This window comes from Electrophorus electricus, chromosome 15 (assembly GCF_013358815.1).
Source record: "Electrophorus electricus isolate fEleEle1 chromosome 15, fEleEle1.pri, whole genome shotgun sequence".
NCBI classification, from domain to species: domain Eukaryota; kingdom Metazoa; phylum Chordata; class Actinopteri; order Gymnotiformes; family Gymnotidae; genus Electrophorus; species Electrophorus electricus.
In genome coordinates this window covers 4,306,717-4,323,761 of record NC_049549.1, presented here as the reverse complement: position 1 = coordinate 4,323,761, position 17,045 = coordinate 4,306,717, and the positions used below count along the sequence as shown (strand labels likewise).

At 42.0% G+C, this 17,045-nt stretch overlaps 1 protein-coding gene across 7 annotated transcripts in view; it reads left to right on the top strand.

Annotated features, from left to right (window-relative positions):
• The first annotated feature begins 627 nt into the window (after positions 1–627).
• The window catches only part of rap1gap2a (RAP1 GTPase activating protein 2a), a 30,691-nt gene continuing 14,273 nt past the window's right edge, over positions 628–17,045 (top strand). For 4 of the 7 annotated variants that reach the window (XR_004776897.1, XM_035534171.1, XM_035534172.1 and 1 more), the window contains exons 1-2: positions 3,105–3,403; positions 14,154–14,238. Coding sequence is in view for 5 of the 7 variants with exons in the window: in XM_035534171.1 (XP_035390064.1) it covers positions 3,279–3,403; positions 14,154–14,238 (210 nt within the window). In the remaining 2 variants the exon portion in view is untranslated. Of the gene's footprint in view, positions 733–875; positions 1,095–3,104; positions 3,404–14,153; positions 14,239–15,924; positions 15,990–17,045 lie in introns of those variants that run through there. The other 3 variants (XM_035534174.1, XM_035534173.1, XM_035534175.1) reach the window with 3 other exon arrangements.

Below are 17,045 nucleotides of genomic sequence, written 5' to 3'. Positions count from 1 at the left end.
TGTCTTGTTCTCATGCAGAAGAGCATGTGAAGTGACTCCACACTAATTAAATCATTATGTCATTACATACCAGTCATGTGGTATTTTCCCCATGTGCAACATAGCCTGTTCATAAGTGGAAAAAGATCAAAGGTGTGCATTGTTGTTGACCTGTATGTTGATCGATCAGAAATGTATTAATTTATGCATTAGTATGTGCCCTTGTGAACTATATGACCTGGTGAACATGACTTAAATACACCCGAGCGTTAATGAGATTTCTAATATTAACATTATGTCAGAACTTGATAAGTGCACATGTGCGCCACGAATATGTTTACACTTGCTATCTCATCCGACATGACCCTATCAATGAGAGCCAGACCCGAGAGTGGGTGTGTGTGAGTGTGTAAGAGGCCTTTTGGCAGCCAGATCTGGTGTGTGTGTGTGTGTGTGTGTGTGTGTGTGAAACACACCAACAGACCTAAAGCAGCAGCTGAGCTGTTGGACACTGGGCTAGGATCCAGAGACGTGTGAGTTCCCTTTGCTGTGTGCGGCTATTTCTGGCCACTGTATTTTCATTGGATCAGAGGGGTCAGCTGCCCCCACAGTCACCTTGTCCTGGCTTTCTCCTCCAGATAGAGTGGACACACTTTTTTTTTTGCCTACGCTGCTCCTATAGTGGCCACTCAGATGAGCTGTAAATGTAAAAGCACTGGAGTGCTGGTTGACATTTCAAAAGAGGGTTAAAAGGTACCAAAGACTGGAATCTATCTGTATTCATAAACTACTGCAGAGAGCATTTTCTTGATACTTGTGTGAAGTTGTGTTTGCTTAATCTGATGTTTTTGTTCATTTAGAGTGGTTAATGGCTCATTCAAATTTTCTCAAAACAGACTGGATAAATATTTAGTGCATGTGATCATTGATTTTTTCATTCTAAACAGACTTTGTTTTATGTTATGTGAAGAGAATAATTTCACCATAATATTAGTCAAGCGAGATATGATATGCTCAATAAGTGCTTTGGCATCTTCTAATCCACATACTTGGAACCTGAGAGGATAGTGTTCCATTACTGTCTTGTTCCATGCAACTACATAAAAGCACTACAGGTAAGATAAAGTCAGACTTGGTGTTAACTTGAGGCTGAATCTGAAATGCCATCTGAAATATGCAGAGGTGATTTGGACATCTCTACAGTGTGGATGTCTGTGTCCTTCCTTCCTGTCTGCGTTCTGTCTTTCCAAAGATAGGAGCTGTGTTTTAAGAGAAAGTGATGTTTCCACCTTTGGGATATACGCTTCAGAGATGGTTTGTGTGTGTGTGTGTAGGTGTGTGTGTGTGTGTGTGTGTGTGTGTGTGTGTGTGTGTGTGTATGTGTGTGTGTGTGTGTGTGTGTGTGTGTGTGTGTGTGTGTGTGTGTGTGTGTGTGTGTGAGGAACAATGTGGTCCTGCTGAGTTTGGCTGTCACTACAGATGTCACTTTTATAGAGCACCTGCCTGCTATTGTGTAGAGCAGGTCTAAATGATGTATGATGTTGCTGGATGCCTTAGGTGCAGTGGGACCTGACAAAGACATGTGTGTGTGTGTGTGTGTGTGTGTGTGTGTATTTGGAGGCATAAATAAGTGTAGAGTGTATGTACTTATGTGCTTATGTGTTTAATATGTTTGCGTGTGTGTATGCATGGGTGAGTATTCTTATCTATGCCTGGTGCTGAGGGTGTTTAGAAAAGGAGTTTTTCATGTGATGTCCTATGGGGCTTTGAGATATGTGTGTGTTACGCACTAAGGGGAAAGTGGGAGATAAGGTGTGAGTTTATGCACATGATGGTGATTGTCTTGCTTGAGAGGACTTATCCTGTCCTTCACTCAGAGAATTGTTAAAACTGGGTTTCTGCATTTCTCGCTCTCTCACTCTTTCTCTCTCTCTCTCTTTCTCTCTCTCTCTCTCTCCTTCGCTCCAACATGCTTTAAATGGCAGGACAATGGAAGAGAGTGAAGCATATTTGATTCTGATTCTGGCACTCCCAATGGAATACCGCTTGTTACTCCCAAGAGATATCTCAACCCATATCCATCACTCATTATGTCTCCATAGAGACCCACACCCTCCACATCTCTGCTAAAAGCTTAAAGCACCTCACTCCACCGAGAAAACCTGACAATGCATGTTCCCATGTATATCAGTGGCTTTGGAACTACTTAGAACGTGTGTGATATACGTGTAACATGACAGTAATGTTAGAAGGGTGTTCTTCAGATATGGGATCTGCAGGACTGGTGTTATCCAATATCTGTTCTAATGTATAGGACCGGTGGTGTTTAAAAGCAGGTTTTGACTGACTGCAGGGTTTGCAGGGTTTGCAGGGCCTTCCCATGTGAAGGTTTAAGGGAAGAGACTGGCTGGAGTAGGGATCACAGAGATTAAAGGAGATTGAAAAGAGAGAACTCCAGAAGTGTTACAGGAAAAGTGACAGAAAACAGAGCATGTGAAAACAGACAGACAAGATGTGGAGGATAGGAAATGGTGTGTTTGCTCAAATCTAGCAGCCTGTGAGACATGTAGCTAGTCAGCTGGTCTCGTTCTCTCTTACACACACACACACACACACACACACACACACACACACACACACACACACATATATATACATACATATGTATATATATAAAACACATTACCTCACCTACAGCTTGTGGAAGGAAATGCATGCAAGAAGTGCTCCCCTTTGTCAAGAAATGACCTCTTCAAAAACACTTTGTAACGCCGCAGTGCCGGTGGCTTTGGTCTGAAGTATATTTCAGCTAAACAAATGTGGTGTGTGAGTGAAAAGCAGACATGGTCAAAAGGAAACAGCAGTGAAGATGAAAACTGGTCGCATTACTTAGAAGAGAGAGGACAGAGAGCAGAGCGTGTTCTTTTATCAGACGGAAATCCCAGCTCCAGAGACGAGAGCAGGCCTGGAACGCGCGCATGGAAACAAACGCAGAAGGCATGGAGCTGGGTGGGAGGGGTGTTTGGTGGTGGGAGGGGAATGGGGGCGGAGCCAGCACCAGGCTCTGCCTATCCGGTAGAGGCAGGGGCAGGCAGTGAGAGCCTGGGAAGGAGGGAGCATGAGAGGGAAGGAGAGAGAGGGAGAGGGAGAGCAGGAGAGAGGTAGTCGGAGATGCTCACTCTCGCTCTCACTCCCACAGCCGGTGGCATAGAGGTCAGTTGTAGCAGAGCTGTAGAACACAGCCCCGGTCCAGCGGCTGGGGCACTGGGACTAGCAGAGCAGCAGCAAGGCCAGACAGCATGTCCGACTCCAGGGCCAACGTTCAGTCCAAGAAGGCGGGCATCCGGGCCGCTGTCATTCTCATCGGGCTGCTGCACAAGTCCAGGCGACACAAGGAGAGGCAGAAGGAGAAAGAAAAGGAACGGTGGGTGAACTTTTTAATTATCTCAGAATGAGGTCAGCTCAGGCTGTCTAGCTGCCAGGCTGTTTAACTGTTTCCTTGGTGAGGTCTTGAGTTTGCATTTGGACAAGGTTGTGGGACCTTGGAGGGCATGTCAGGACGGAGTGCGTGTCCGGCCATGTAGGACATGCCATTGGCACGTTGGCATGCTCTTATGGGTGTCCGGAACTGTGCTGAACCAATGTGGGAACTGGGTCAGTGAAACTGGAATGGGTTGATGAACCAGAAACGGGTACATTTGTAGGGTGATAGAGAAACTCTACACCGGACAGGTGCATGTCTGTGACTACTTAGTGACCCTCACCAAAAAGTGGCCACTTTTCCTCTGGAGACAGATGCACTCACAAAGGCGGGTACTGCAGCTCAGTGTAGTGGTGAGAGGAGAGAGTAGAGCCAGTGAGAACATTGCTCCATCCAGCCAGATGACAGCCAGGGTCAGGCGACTGTACACACAGGGGAGTCGGATGGAGGTGGCTGGAGCAGGTCGGTGCCTCCCCCTTCCCGGAGGATGAGACCTTTTCAGCAGCAGAAGTAGTTCGCCTCTCCTTGGCCATTCTCCAGCAAGTCGGACCGCCCCTCCTGGCTTGGGGGAGTTTTGGGCCGACGCTGTGTGCTCAAAGCAAACATTAACTTTTTAGGCCAGACAGCTCCCTCTCCCTGTCTAATCATTACACCGTATTTGCACAGTCGACAGTGCAGCGTGTGTTTGTGTTCTGCTGCTGCATGTGCTCCTATTTGCATGGGCCTTTTGCGATAAGCGAGGAACGCACGGGACCCAAGCAGAGGGGAAGGCGTAGTGCGTGCGGTCACCTGTCTGGCCTGCTCAGCATCACTGCTCTCTTCAGCGCTGCGCCCGCTGTCAAAACAAACAGCATACGTCACTCTCCTTGATGAGGATAAATGGGTCTTTTCACTCGTGCATGCGATAGGCTGGGTGTAATTGTAATGGAAATCATCTGGCCCATTACATGTAACGAAAAAATGGATGTCAGTGCTGCTTCCTCTATTTGACTGTGGGCTGATTGCTTTGTAATTACCGGAATTTTTTTATAATCAGAGGTACCCAATCAACTGGGTAACAGTGACGCATACTTCATTTTATTCCATATTTCATCACAGCTCTGCGTTTTGATTAGTGCTGTTGCTATTAATCATTTGAGTTTCTGAGCGTTCATTTCAGTAGAAACTCGTGAGCACCAGTGGCTGCTAGACTGTGACTTTCTGAGATGTCATGTCCTTCGACACATCCTGTGTTCAGTTTGGGACGTGACATTTATAAAACCTACATGCATCTTTTTTTTTTTTTTTTTGCTTGGCCTATGCCAACATCTGATTTTTGTCTATCATCTTGGCATTATCCAAAATCAGGAGTGCCTGAAAACAGCATTTGTACTGTTAGTACATGATGAACCAAGGCAATAGTTGAGTCAGGTTCTTTTTCTCACCCATAGGTCTGTGCATGCTCATTCTCTCCTGTTTCATCATTTGCTCCTCTCATTATGCAGTCTGCCTCACCCTTTATTCCCTGAGTCACAGTGTTTCCATAGCGCTCTCTTACTCTCCTCTTTTCCTCTGCCCTAATTCCTCATTTTGCTTGGCGTGACCGTTTTTCTTTTATTTTGAATTTTAACCTCACAACTATCTTCTTCACTTCTTCTCTCTCTCTCTCTCTCTCTCTCTCTGCCCCACACTCCTGAGAAAGCATTTATGATTAGCAGCTGGGCGAGTTTAGAAAGGAGAAACTACTGATTCAGAGACCAAACATGCACAAACACGTATACTCAGCATGTTCTCGGGCCGGTGTACGGCTAAATGAAGCACCTTAAGTGAACACTTCTTTAAGTAAATTGCTTCCTCAGTGCATTAATCTATGTATGTATATAAGGTTGCTAGGTGGCAGTTTTATAGCTTAGGTTGTCTTAAGTGTAACTAGGAAAACACAAGTTTCTTTCAGAGGTGGGTAGACAGATTAGTGGAAAGTAGTCTGAAGACAGCGGCTGATTTAAGATCAGTTGGTGGCTCTATCTCGGTGAAATAAAATGTGCAGTAAAAGTGTACAATCAAATGCTTAGTTGGTCAGTCTCGGTGAGAAAGTGTGGCATTACATCATGCGCTAATTACAGAGTGCTTTAAGAAAGTAATCAATAATTGATACGTATATTTAGAAACTTATGTCTTCCTTTACTGTTATACCAAGCAGGCAATAATATCATTCAACTGAAAAAACAACGGTCTTTTTCAAAATGTATGCATGAAACCTAAATATACTGGCTTGCAAACATTTTATTTCACATTAAAATCCAAAATTGGGTCTTTTCCAAACTGGGTATTCAAAATTTCCAAGAAACTTCATAAAAAAGAGCATTGCGTAAGTGTTCTGGGGCCTAATCTCGGTATATTGTGGAAGTACCTTTGGCAAAGCACATGTCCTGAAGTCTTTTTGTGTGGTTTTTATGCATAAACTCTTACATTTCTTGGCCATTGCTGGCCAATCACTATAGACTGCAGTGTTTTACACTTCTGGAGTTCTGCCAATTGTCAGCTGATGCCACTGATGTGTGAAAGTGTTAGATATGATGGATCTCAGTGGCATCTTTTACCAGTTTCCTCTTGGGCGGCGGTCCAGTTTTGTCATATCTGGGTGGTGTTTGGTACACTTCTTCTTCCATGTCATCCTCCAACAGGTTATGCAGTAAATAGTAATATTTTATATATATATATATATATATAAAACATTACTATTTACTGCATAACCTGTTGGAGGATGACATGGAAGAAGAAGTATACCAAACACCACCCAGATATATGATATATATATATATATATATATATATATATATATATATATATATATATATATATATATATATATATATATATATATATATATATAAGGTTGATCTTATGCAACCTTATGTAATGCTTCAACTGTAATTCATGCAATGTCCATGCTGCAGTTTGTCTATTTGTTTTTCAGTTTTCAGTACTGTAACCTCATTTTTGTTTAAGAATGAAACCAGATTACATTTTCAAAACCTACATGTACATCATTAAAAAGTGGGTTTACACTAGAAAAAAAACCCTGTTGCAGCCTGTGTTAAGACGTTTATGCAAAACAATCTAGTAATACATCACAGCATGGCAAGGGGCACAGAGGATCGATGCTTTTTGAAGATATATGTTTTTGACTGAGTTCATCTTTTAGTAGTAGGATCAACCCTGTGACTTACTACAAGAGTCCCATGCCTCATTACATTTACTGCATTATTTATAGTGCCATCAGCATGCAGCACAGTGTCAGGTCAGAGGCTTACAGTTCTTTTAAAAGGGTTTCAGTGGATGTTGATATTATGGAAAACTTCACTCTATGCTGGTAGTGACCTTCAGAATGATATGGATCAGATTAGACTCTCTCGTAGGATTTACAGACTTTCCCTGATCAGACTGGGGAACTGGTCTTTACTGATTGGTTAAAATGTTTGCACAATAAAATTTAAATATCTTGTCTTACACTTGTGCTGTGGAACCACCTCTGTTACAAAGGTTCATTTATATTCAGATGTTGCAGTTAAATATTTAGGATCATCTTATAATTCTGAGCTGTATTCATGTGTGGAAACTACATTTACAATGTACATTCAGAATTAGTGCTATATATTCATTCATATATATATATATATATATATATATATATATATATATATATATATATATATATATATATATATAATATATATATATATATATATATATATATATTATATATATACATATATAATATATACATACATATTTTGTCTTGGCTCATCCCATATTTGTCCATAGAATTGTGTGTGTTTGTGTGTGTGTGTATGTGTGTGTGTGTGTGTGTGTGTATGTGTGTGTGTGTGTGTGGGAGTGTGTCTGTATGTGGGTGGGTGTGTTTGTGTTTGTGTTGTGTATGTCAGTATTGGTGGATCTGCCAGGTCCCTCAGCAGAACTGGTAAGTGCAATGGATGAGTTGACATTGTCTCCCTAACAAGTGTGCAGAGATGCTTCCAGTAACAGACAGAGCACCTATTTACAACACAACAGAATGTGGGATTTTGAAGATATTTTTAGAACCCTTTTTATTCAGCTTCTGTTATACTGCCCTCCACTTACTGCCCTCTGCCTCCACTTACAGTCATGACTGTAAACAAAAGGAGAAAAGCACTTAAATGTCATAGAAGACGCAGGAACACTGAGACAGTCTGGGTTTAGGCTGGCCTGTGAGTGACTGCTGGGTTTTTGAAGCCTCAGTGCTCAGAATCTCAATATAGACGCTGAGGCAGACTGACCAAGAGCACAGGAATGAGCCTCATTCTCTTCCCCTAGCATTAAAACACCCCTTCTGCTCTCAGCCTCATGTTGACATTTCACCTGATATGTAAATAGAAGAACTCAAAAACAACAGGCTTTCATGTACTGAAGTTGAGAGGAAGTGTGTTCCATGCACCTGGATCAGATGTGTCTTTTAAGTCTAGCATGCAATTCTGAAGTCAAAGAACAGTTGAATGTATAAGATGTTGCTTGGTCAGTCTGAGAGACACAAATCTGCCTATAAGTTTGAAACCTGGCACTTTTGATTAAAAAAAACCTTTTTAATCAAAATCAACATCATAAAAAAATATCATCATTGCAAGGTAGGAGCTTTGGTAATTATCCATGGAATGGGAATGGCATCAATAAACAGTATTAAACAAAAACTTCTTATCTGAAAAGAAATAACAATACATACTTTTATTCTGGGTCTGCTACTGTACACTCAACTATGCTTTGATCACGATAGTAATCTACTTTGTCCTTAAGAAACTGCACTGGTGTCATTTTGAAGGCTTAGGAATTTTAAATTGCAAGCAAAAACATTTGGTGTGAAAGCAAAATTTTGGTGAAGAAACAAAACAAATGTCACATGAGCTATACAAAATCAACATTATGAATCAGAAAAGGGTAAAACAAGATAGTAGAAGATCTGAAGTTAAAATGCATAAAGGTGGGAAACACTGGTTCTGGAGAGGAAAACAGGCCCAGGAAAATAATTCTGACAAATATCAACTATGTAAGATGCAACACCTACAGTCATGCTAGTCTGAAACAAAATTGAGTTTCAGTATTTGCAATAAGAAGTTACCTAAGACATGAATGAACTGCATGACATATTTGCCAATAAAAGGCTCAATTTTTTGATCTTGATGCGAAAAGTCCCAACATAGCAAACAGAGCAATCCAGAAGACTTCTGGAATGGTTTTGTCCAACGAGATGAAGATTAAACTTCATAGTCCTGACCTAAGATGAATCAGCAAGGCCTTTTATACAACAATTTCCACTTTGAAGAACAGCTGTGGATTTCTGCAGTTCTTGGGGGTTGTAAGCTCCTGTGACATGGAACATTTGTTAAATCTGAAGGCAAGATGAATGCTGTAATATCAGAAAACCCTAGAGGAATACCTGTATCGCTCAGCTCGGAAGAGGCGAATGGATTGTACGTGGACTTAATGGCTGGAAAATGACCCAAACGTGAGCAGCAGCAGCGTGGCACAAGGAGCTAAAAGTTCTGGAGGTTCTGGAAAGTTCTCAAAAGTTAACAATACTGAGCCACAGTAGAAGAAACTCAAACCATAAAGAATTTACAGGATGTCATCGAGAGTGGGCTGCTTATCACATGACAGAATTCAAACTCATGACCAGCTGTCATGAAAGGCTGCAGTCACCAACGCTAAATGAACAAAAGGAGTGTTTGACTTTGAATAAGATCATAATTTGTGAAATAAATTCCATGTCAAATAGCAGCAGATCAGTATTATTAAATAAATGCACTTGGGTTGAGAACTTGTATAAAAAAATGAAACAACAATTTTTTGTAATTATCTGACGAATGATTCCCAGAGTATGCAAACGTCTGACCAAAACTGTATCTCAACAGGTTCTGCATGAGAGTTGGAGCTCTGATATGGATTAATGTTCACCACACAGCCAATACTTCTCTTGTTTCATTGACAGAATCCAACTGCCAGAATCAATATGTTTTGTTCAGAAGTGAGAAAGCTAAGAGGGAGAACAGTAGAGAGAAGGAAGAAAGGGTGGAGTTGGCTTTCACAGCTGTCAAATAAGGATGAGCCAATATCTCTCCCCATCTCTCTCCTTTAAACTTAATAGTTTTCACCCTTTATTCTAGTGGACTTTTGTATATAAGAAAAAAATCATAATATCATAATGTCGGAGGTGAATGGAATGTCGGAGAAGCCTGTCAACCTGTGTAAAAAACTGCTACATTAGAGACAAAGATAAGAGCAGACTGTGCTTGTCTTCCCAGCTACCTGTAGTATTTTCATATAATATGTTTGAAAGTGCATGTGTGTGTGTGTGTGTGTGTGTGTGTGTGTGTGAGGGTGGGGGGTTCACAGGAAGCATAAAATGTATTGAAAGAAATCCACTTGTAGCAAACACCCCTCCCCTGTTTTACTCAAACCCTGCTGGGAGTTATTTTCCTGCTCCTCTATTGGATTTCAAGGAGCTTTTAAATAAATTGGTACATTAACATTTTATTTCCATCTCATTTAAATTCAGTTCATTTCACTTTTAATAATGCTGTTGTCATTCCCTGAAAGCTGAAAGGTTTCTATGCAATTATTTCTACACATTTTGCCCTTCCTTAGATGTACCTTAGAAACTGATAAGTTTGTATCAAAGACATAAAACTGATTCCATGTTCTGCTTTACCATTAGAGCTGCAATAATCGGGTCCCTGCTGGTTTACTGGTCCTTATAATTCATTCTGTACACTGCAAAGAGCACCATAAAACCAGTGTGTGCCTGTCATGCATCTGGAGTAACCAGGGTGAGGGGTGGGAGCACTCCTTCTCATACTCTCTAGGAAAGAGGAGAACAGATTTTAAAGGGGTCAAACCAAGAATAAAAGGCCTTACTGTGCCACACTCTAATCCACTGGCCTCTTTCGATGATTAGCCCTGTTTGGTGTCTGCTTAGTGCTGTTGTTGTCCATGGAGATCATTCTCTTTACCTCAGCAGACACTAACCGTGGATTAGTTCTTAGGCAGCACACAGTTTTGATTTCCCCAATTTTGCATTATGATTCTGGATATACATACATAAATATATATATTATCACATATTTTCAAATTAAATTCCAATTAAACAGATTCTTGTGTAGGTTGATCAAACGAATGTGATTTGTTTATGTGTGTGTTATGTTAATGTTATTGAGACTATATATGATGATCGCTGGCTAGCAACCACATTTCTCTCTATAAATAGCTTGATATGTCAGCATGAAGGCTCAGAGAAAGGGTCCCTGCAACACCCTGACTAACTGCACAAGTAATCAGGACTTCAAAAGACACTTGCTGGTTTTCTATCAATCTTCCATTCCACGCTATGCCATCATTTTCTACCAGTGGTAACAATGGCTACAATGCATCCCATAATCCTTTTCTGTGTTCAAGAAAAGGCATCCCAAAATCCTTTTCTGTGTTCAATTATAAAGCACTATTTCAGTATGGGGGTTATCAGTTTAAAGTGACATGTCCAACTGCGACATTTTGACAGTAACTGTGCTCATGGACAGGTACATAGTGTAGTGTCAATGTCACTGACTCAGACTTTCATAATGGAATTGTACCAGATGAAAGCAACTGGTCAAAGTTTGTTATTTTAAGGAGAAGGACACAGCGAGGACATAAACCAGCTCCTTTGTCCTTAGCCAAGGACTCGATTGTTTCTCTTTGCCTTTGCAGTAGACCAAAGGAAATCAAGTTTCATAACAAACATATATTAGATCTGAAATACCATTCATATTTAATCAGCATGTGGCTGTTTTCACTCACAATAACTTTGCTTTTTTTTGTTTTCTCTATTTTATCCCCCCTCTCTCTCTTTCTCTCTCTCTCATATTGTATGAAGTAGTTATTGCTCTCAGAGAGTACTTGATGTCTCACTCTCTCAAGGGTGTAATCAGAACAGCAGACATGGAGACATGTAGCCGGAACATTAGGCAATCATAATTGCTGGGCAGATGGGGCTAGTATTGAATCAAGTCTAATTAAAGAAACAGATACAAGACGCCATGCTGAATCTGAAAGGCTCGGAGGGCAGAGGTTCAGCAGTGGGAGATTAGATAACTGAATTCCACATGTCATCATCATGCACTTCAAAATGCTTTATATCTTTAGCTGCTGACATTATCTAAACTTTGCCTGCCAAAACAATGGGTGAAGTAAATTAGTTTCATGCAAATAGGTTTGATATGGTAATATGTGAGAGCATTTGGTCTAGGTGCCAGTGTTGGGAAGTAAGTCTGGTTTAATTGGTTGCTGTTGCTATGCTGGTCTTCTGTTCTTGTGTGATTCTCTCTCTTTCTCGTCCCCCTCCCCTGGCTTTTCTCTGTCTGTCTGTCTCTCTCCCTCTTCTCTCCCCAGTCCTCCACTCTCTCTCTTTCTCTCTCCCTGTTCTTCTTTTGTCATGCTGCAACTCCATGCCCCCCTCAACCCCCAACCCCCACCCCCTGTCGGGTGAGACGGTGACGCAGGCTCTGCTTCATTACCACAGAGACAGACACAAGGATGGCCGCACTGCACCACACAGGCAGACAGTGTGCACACACACATACAGGCACACGCGCACACACACATCTAAACACTGACATATACACCTGTACACTCTTCTCACTAACACTGTCTCCTGCCATTGCCTTTTGTATTTGTCTCTTCGGTGTGGCCTCTGCATGAGTCAGTTTTCTGATGCCTATGTCATTTGTGGGTCCAAAGGCATCTTAACTCTTGATATATCAAAATGCACTACTGCAAGAACATCACAGACCTGACCAGAGTAGTGGGCCCCTGGTGTGTGTCCTCTGGTCCTCTCTGGTGTCAGCGCAGCCGTGAAGAGCTGCCATGGTTTGGAAAGGGAAGCTCTAGTATGACTGGTAGTGTTTGGACCCTCCACCCTTACTGAGACAGCACAGATGGCAGAGTGGGTGGTTGGATGCATAATTCTGAAATAACAATATTTGTAAAAAAACAAAAAAACAAAACAAATATTAACATAAAATAATTAGTGGTTGACCGATATATGTTTTTCAATGGCCAATGATGATGTTGATATTTATAGAGCAAGAAGGCTGATGGCCGATATATACTGCAGATAAATGTTGCATTTTAGAAAATTTTACAATCTAATATGAATAACATGCAACACAAAATTACTTAAATTAATATTTTGTTACCACTGTTGTCTGTATTGTCTCTGTTTGCTTGCACTCTGTCTGTGTTTTTCCTTATTTTAAATAAAGAATTCTATATGTATAATGTCCACAGGTAATCAAGAAACTTCGGCCGATGTTGGAAAAAATATCGGCTGATGCTGATCTGGCATAAATGGCATTTAATTGGCTGATTAATCGTCCACACGGTGAATTGGTTGACCACTAATAATAATACATTTAATTTGTATAAGGCCTTTTTCATTCATGGGTATTGAAGGTGCGGCGGATGTTGTCACATACTAATACTTTATGAGACCTGCTGACCTCTACCTTTAGGTTTATCCTTATTACTCAGTTATTAATAGTTATTTTTCAGCCAAAGGTATGTAGTTATGACGGTGAAAAATATAACTGTTACCACCAACAGTTCCTGGGAGTTTAATAGGTTAAATCGGATGCTGGAAATGATTTAGGATTAAAAAACTGATGAAGTGTGTAAAACCACTGGCGTGTCTTCCACATGGAAACACAAAGCCCATTTGCTCTTTCGCCACATGTGAATTAGGGTCCAATCAATCTCATCAGATCCAGGTCGCTTGCAAGTGGCCGGCAGGCTTGACTCCCTCCCTCCCTCCCTCCAAAACCCCCTGGAGATGCGAATGGCAGATTGGCTGGGTCACTGCGTTAGCTTTTCTATGAATCCCTTATCGCATCTGGGCTTCAGTAAAGCGATCAAAAGCAATTGCTTCTGTAATCTGCTGTGTGAGATTCATGGTAATAATATCTGGAACACTAATATTATTTTTATTATGTTTTGTGCAATTCCCGAAATTGCTGTTGACTTCAGATGAGTTTTAAATGTAGTCCAGAGGTGCTTTTTAAGCACTATGCCAAACAATTCATATAAATTTTCAGTTGTACTCATAAACAAATAATTTTTATCTATTACTACTTAATTGTCTCACATAAATGTATATGTGTGGTTTTATTGGAGAGGCAGTTAATTCCCTCACATTTCATGTGGGTTTTATGACTTTGTAAAGTGTAATATGATAGGTAAACTAAACAGAGCACATCCTCAGGGCTCTGATTCTAAACAAGTGCCCTATAGGCAATTTAAGGAAAAATGAAGCAAGGGTATGCGCAATTTAAAATCACTTTGTGCCAGATCCTCTCCTCTCGTCTCCTCTCTTCTTCATTGAGATCTATGTGGTGCTGAGGTTTTAAAGATGATCACCTCAGACTAAGGAAGAACCTCTGTGCTCTCTTCGGCTGACTAGGAGAAGGGCATTAGGTGTCCTCTTTGCCTCTGTGTGTGTGTGTGTGTGTGTGTGTGTGTGTGTGTGTGTGCGTGCTTGTGCATTTCTGTTTACCTCTGTTGACGTCTGGTTGAACACCAAACCACGCTAAAACTTTGTAGGGTACACAACAGCTCTTCTGTGTATGACTGTGTGTGTATGTGTACTTTGCAGGAAACAAGAGCTGCTAACTATCTCCAATGTACCTCTCGGAGAATGCCCACCTTCACCGCCCCACACTGCACCACCCACAATGAAAGTGAGTACACACACACACACACACACACACACACAAACACAAACAAACAAACAATAAAACACAAACCTTTTATATACAGTGCCCTTGTTTCTATCGCCCTGTTGTATGTTGTCGTAAAGTCCTTTCATTGACTTCCCATCCTACTATCAGAGATCCATTGGCTGCTGTTGGCCATGGCGGGTTGGTGGGCTTTATTTCCTCTTGGCTTTGGGCCTTAGTTAATGTGCACACAATCTCTGCTTCTTTAACATTTGAGTGCTTCCCTATTATTCAAAGGCATTGCACTGCAGATTGTGCAGGCAGATTGTATTGGCAATAGACAATGTTGCCAGGAAACTGGGGTTACGTGACTGGTGTCACCTTGAAATGAGTCAGCTTTTATTCCGCCGTAGAGGATGGCTGGCTCAGCTAGGCAGGTGTGTGGAATATGTGATGCAGCATCAGTGAAAGGGAATTAAGTTGGCCCCTGAAGTCATAAACCTTTTCCCTTCTGTTCAGCTGGACCATTTCACTGGCCGGTAATAAATGATTATTTAATGATTATGAAAGTGATTCTGGATGAAATGCATCATGTGTCCGTTACTGACTCATGCGTTGTGGGTGGAGCTATTTTAAAACCTGGACTGTAGCATTTCAACTCTTTTCACACATGACCATACCCGCTTTGTGAGTGATTGCACTAGTTGAATAGAACTCTAAGGTCATGCCTGTCATCTGGGTGTGGATGGAAAGAAAGTGCCTATTCATCATCTTATTAATGTAATCATCTGCCTCTGTCCTCACACTCATATGCTGGATACACTCCACACACACACCCACACACACACATCTGCATGCCCATATACTCAATAACAGACACAAACACACACACACACACACACACACACACACACACACACACACACACACACACACAGTGTCAGACAAGCGTGACAACCCCCCATTAACACCTGCTCTCTGGGTGTGGTGGTAGCAAAAGTTACTCATCAAAGTTTTCATCTTAGGTGTGTGTGTGCACATGTGTGCATGTGTGCACATGTACACATGTACACATGTGCCTTATAACAGAAATCTAGTGTTGATGACTCACCCCCACACTGAGGTTAGTGACCACTCCCAATTAAAGTTCCCGGATGAAAAAGAGAGAAGAGGAAAATGATAGACCGTGCGTGTGACTGATAAGGCTGCCAGCACAGACACAGGAGCCTACAAAGCTGGAAGATATGTTTGTCAAATGCACAGCATTACAGAGAGAGAGAGAGAGAGAGAGAGAGAGAGAGAGAGAGAGAGAGAGAGAGAGAGAGAGAAGTGTGAGCAAATAGCTATAGACACATACTGGTGGGACCAGTTGTGGTGTGGCGTGTCAGTGGTTGCTGGGCGGATCTGACAGTCCTGTTCCTGCTGTGTGTGAGCAGATCTACCAAAGAGGAACACACTGCTGACTGCAAGAGAGGTATGACATAGCCCACAATCGTTACACAGAGTGAGGAAAAGAAGAGAAGGTGAGGGTGGGGTATGACAGCCCATGGTCTTCACAGTGAGAGAGATGGAGAGAAAGAGAGAGCATGCAGGAGATCATAGAGCCGCTCGGAAGTGTGTAGAAGACAAAATGGAACTTAATGAGCATTGTGGTTATATGACTTGCAAAAGTCTGTGAGTGTCCAACTCAGTGGGAAGACAGGTTCAGTCACATGGAAACATACAGTGAAAAGGCAGAATAGGTCATTTATGGCTTTAATTCTGCTGTGCAGGTGAGAGTACTTTGGTGTTTTATGTTGTGTGGGTACAGCAGACCGAGTCGAGATCATTTTACCTGGTAGAGAAAATCAATCGTGGTGGAGTAACAGCAAGTGTTTTAGTATCTGCTTTGTGATGCTGTACACACATACTTTGTATTGGTGTGCACAGTGTGGTGCAGTCAGTCTGTGTGTGTGTGTGTGTGTGTGTGCGCGTATGTGTGTGTGTGTGTGTGTGTGTGTGTGCGCATATGTGTGTGTGTGTGTGTGTGTGTGCGCGTATGTGTGTGTGTGTGCGTGTTTTTGTGTGTATGTATGTGTGTGTGTGTGTGCGCGTGTTTTTGTGCATGTATGTGTGTGTGTATGTGTGTGTGTGTGTGTGCGTATGTGTGTGTGTGTGTGTGTGTGCGTGTTTTTGTGCGTGTATGTCTGTGTGTGTGTGTGTGGGGGGGGTTGGCTGTTTGTGAACAGAGTGGTGTGAATGTGTGTGTGTGTGTGTGTGTGTGTGTGTGTGTGTGTGTGTGTGTGTGTGTGCATGTTTTTGTGTGTATGTGTGTGCGTGTGTGTGTGTGTGTGTGTGTGTGCGCGTGTTTTTGTGCGTGTATGTGTGCGTGTATGTGTGCATGTATGTGTGTGTGTGTGTGTGTGTGTGTGTGAGAGTGTGTGTGTATGTATGTGTGTGCGTATGTGTGTGTGTGTGTGTGTGTGTGTGTGTGCGTGTTTTTGTGCGTGTGTGTGTGTGTGTGGGGGGGGGGGTTGGCTGTTTGTGAACAGAGTGGTGTGAATGTGTGTGTGTGTGTATGTGTTAGTGCACTCATGCCCATGTGTGTGCCTGCGTGCTTCAATGCGCGCTTTATTGAGACCTGAGTGTCTTCCTCCTGCCTGTTTATTTCTGAGGAAGACAATGCTGTTCCGGTTACCTGCTGCACCTTGCTGTGTTAGAGTGCGCCAGACACTTTTGACATCTTCCAACCTCATGTAAACTACAGAAGCTCCTAGGATGTCTCAGGTCTTCTTGCGATCTCAGCTTCCATTAGCACAGGTGGCTCAGTTATTTGTAACTAGGCTGTG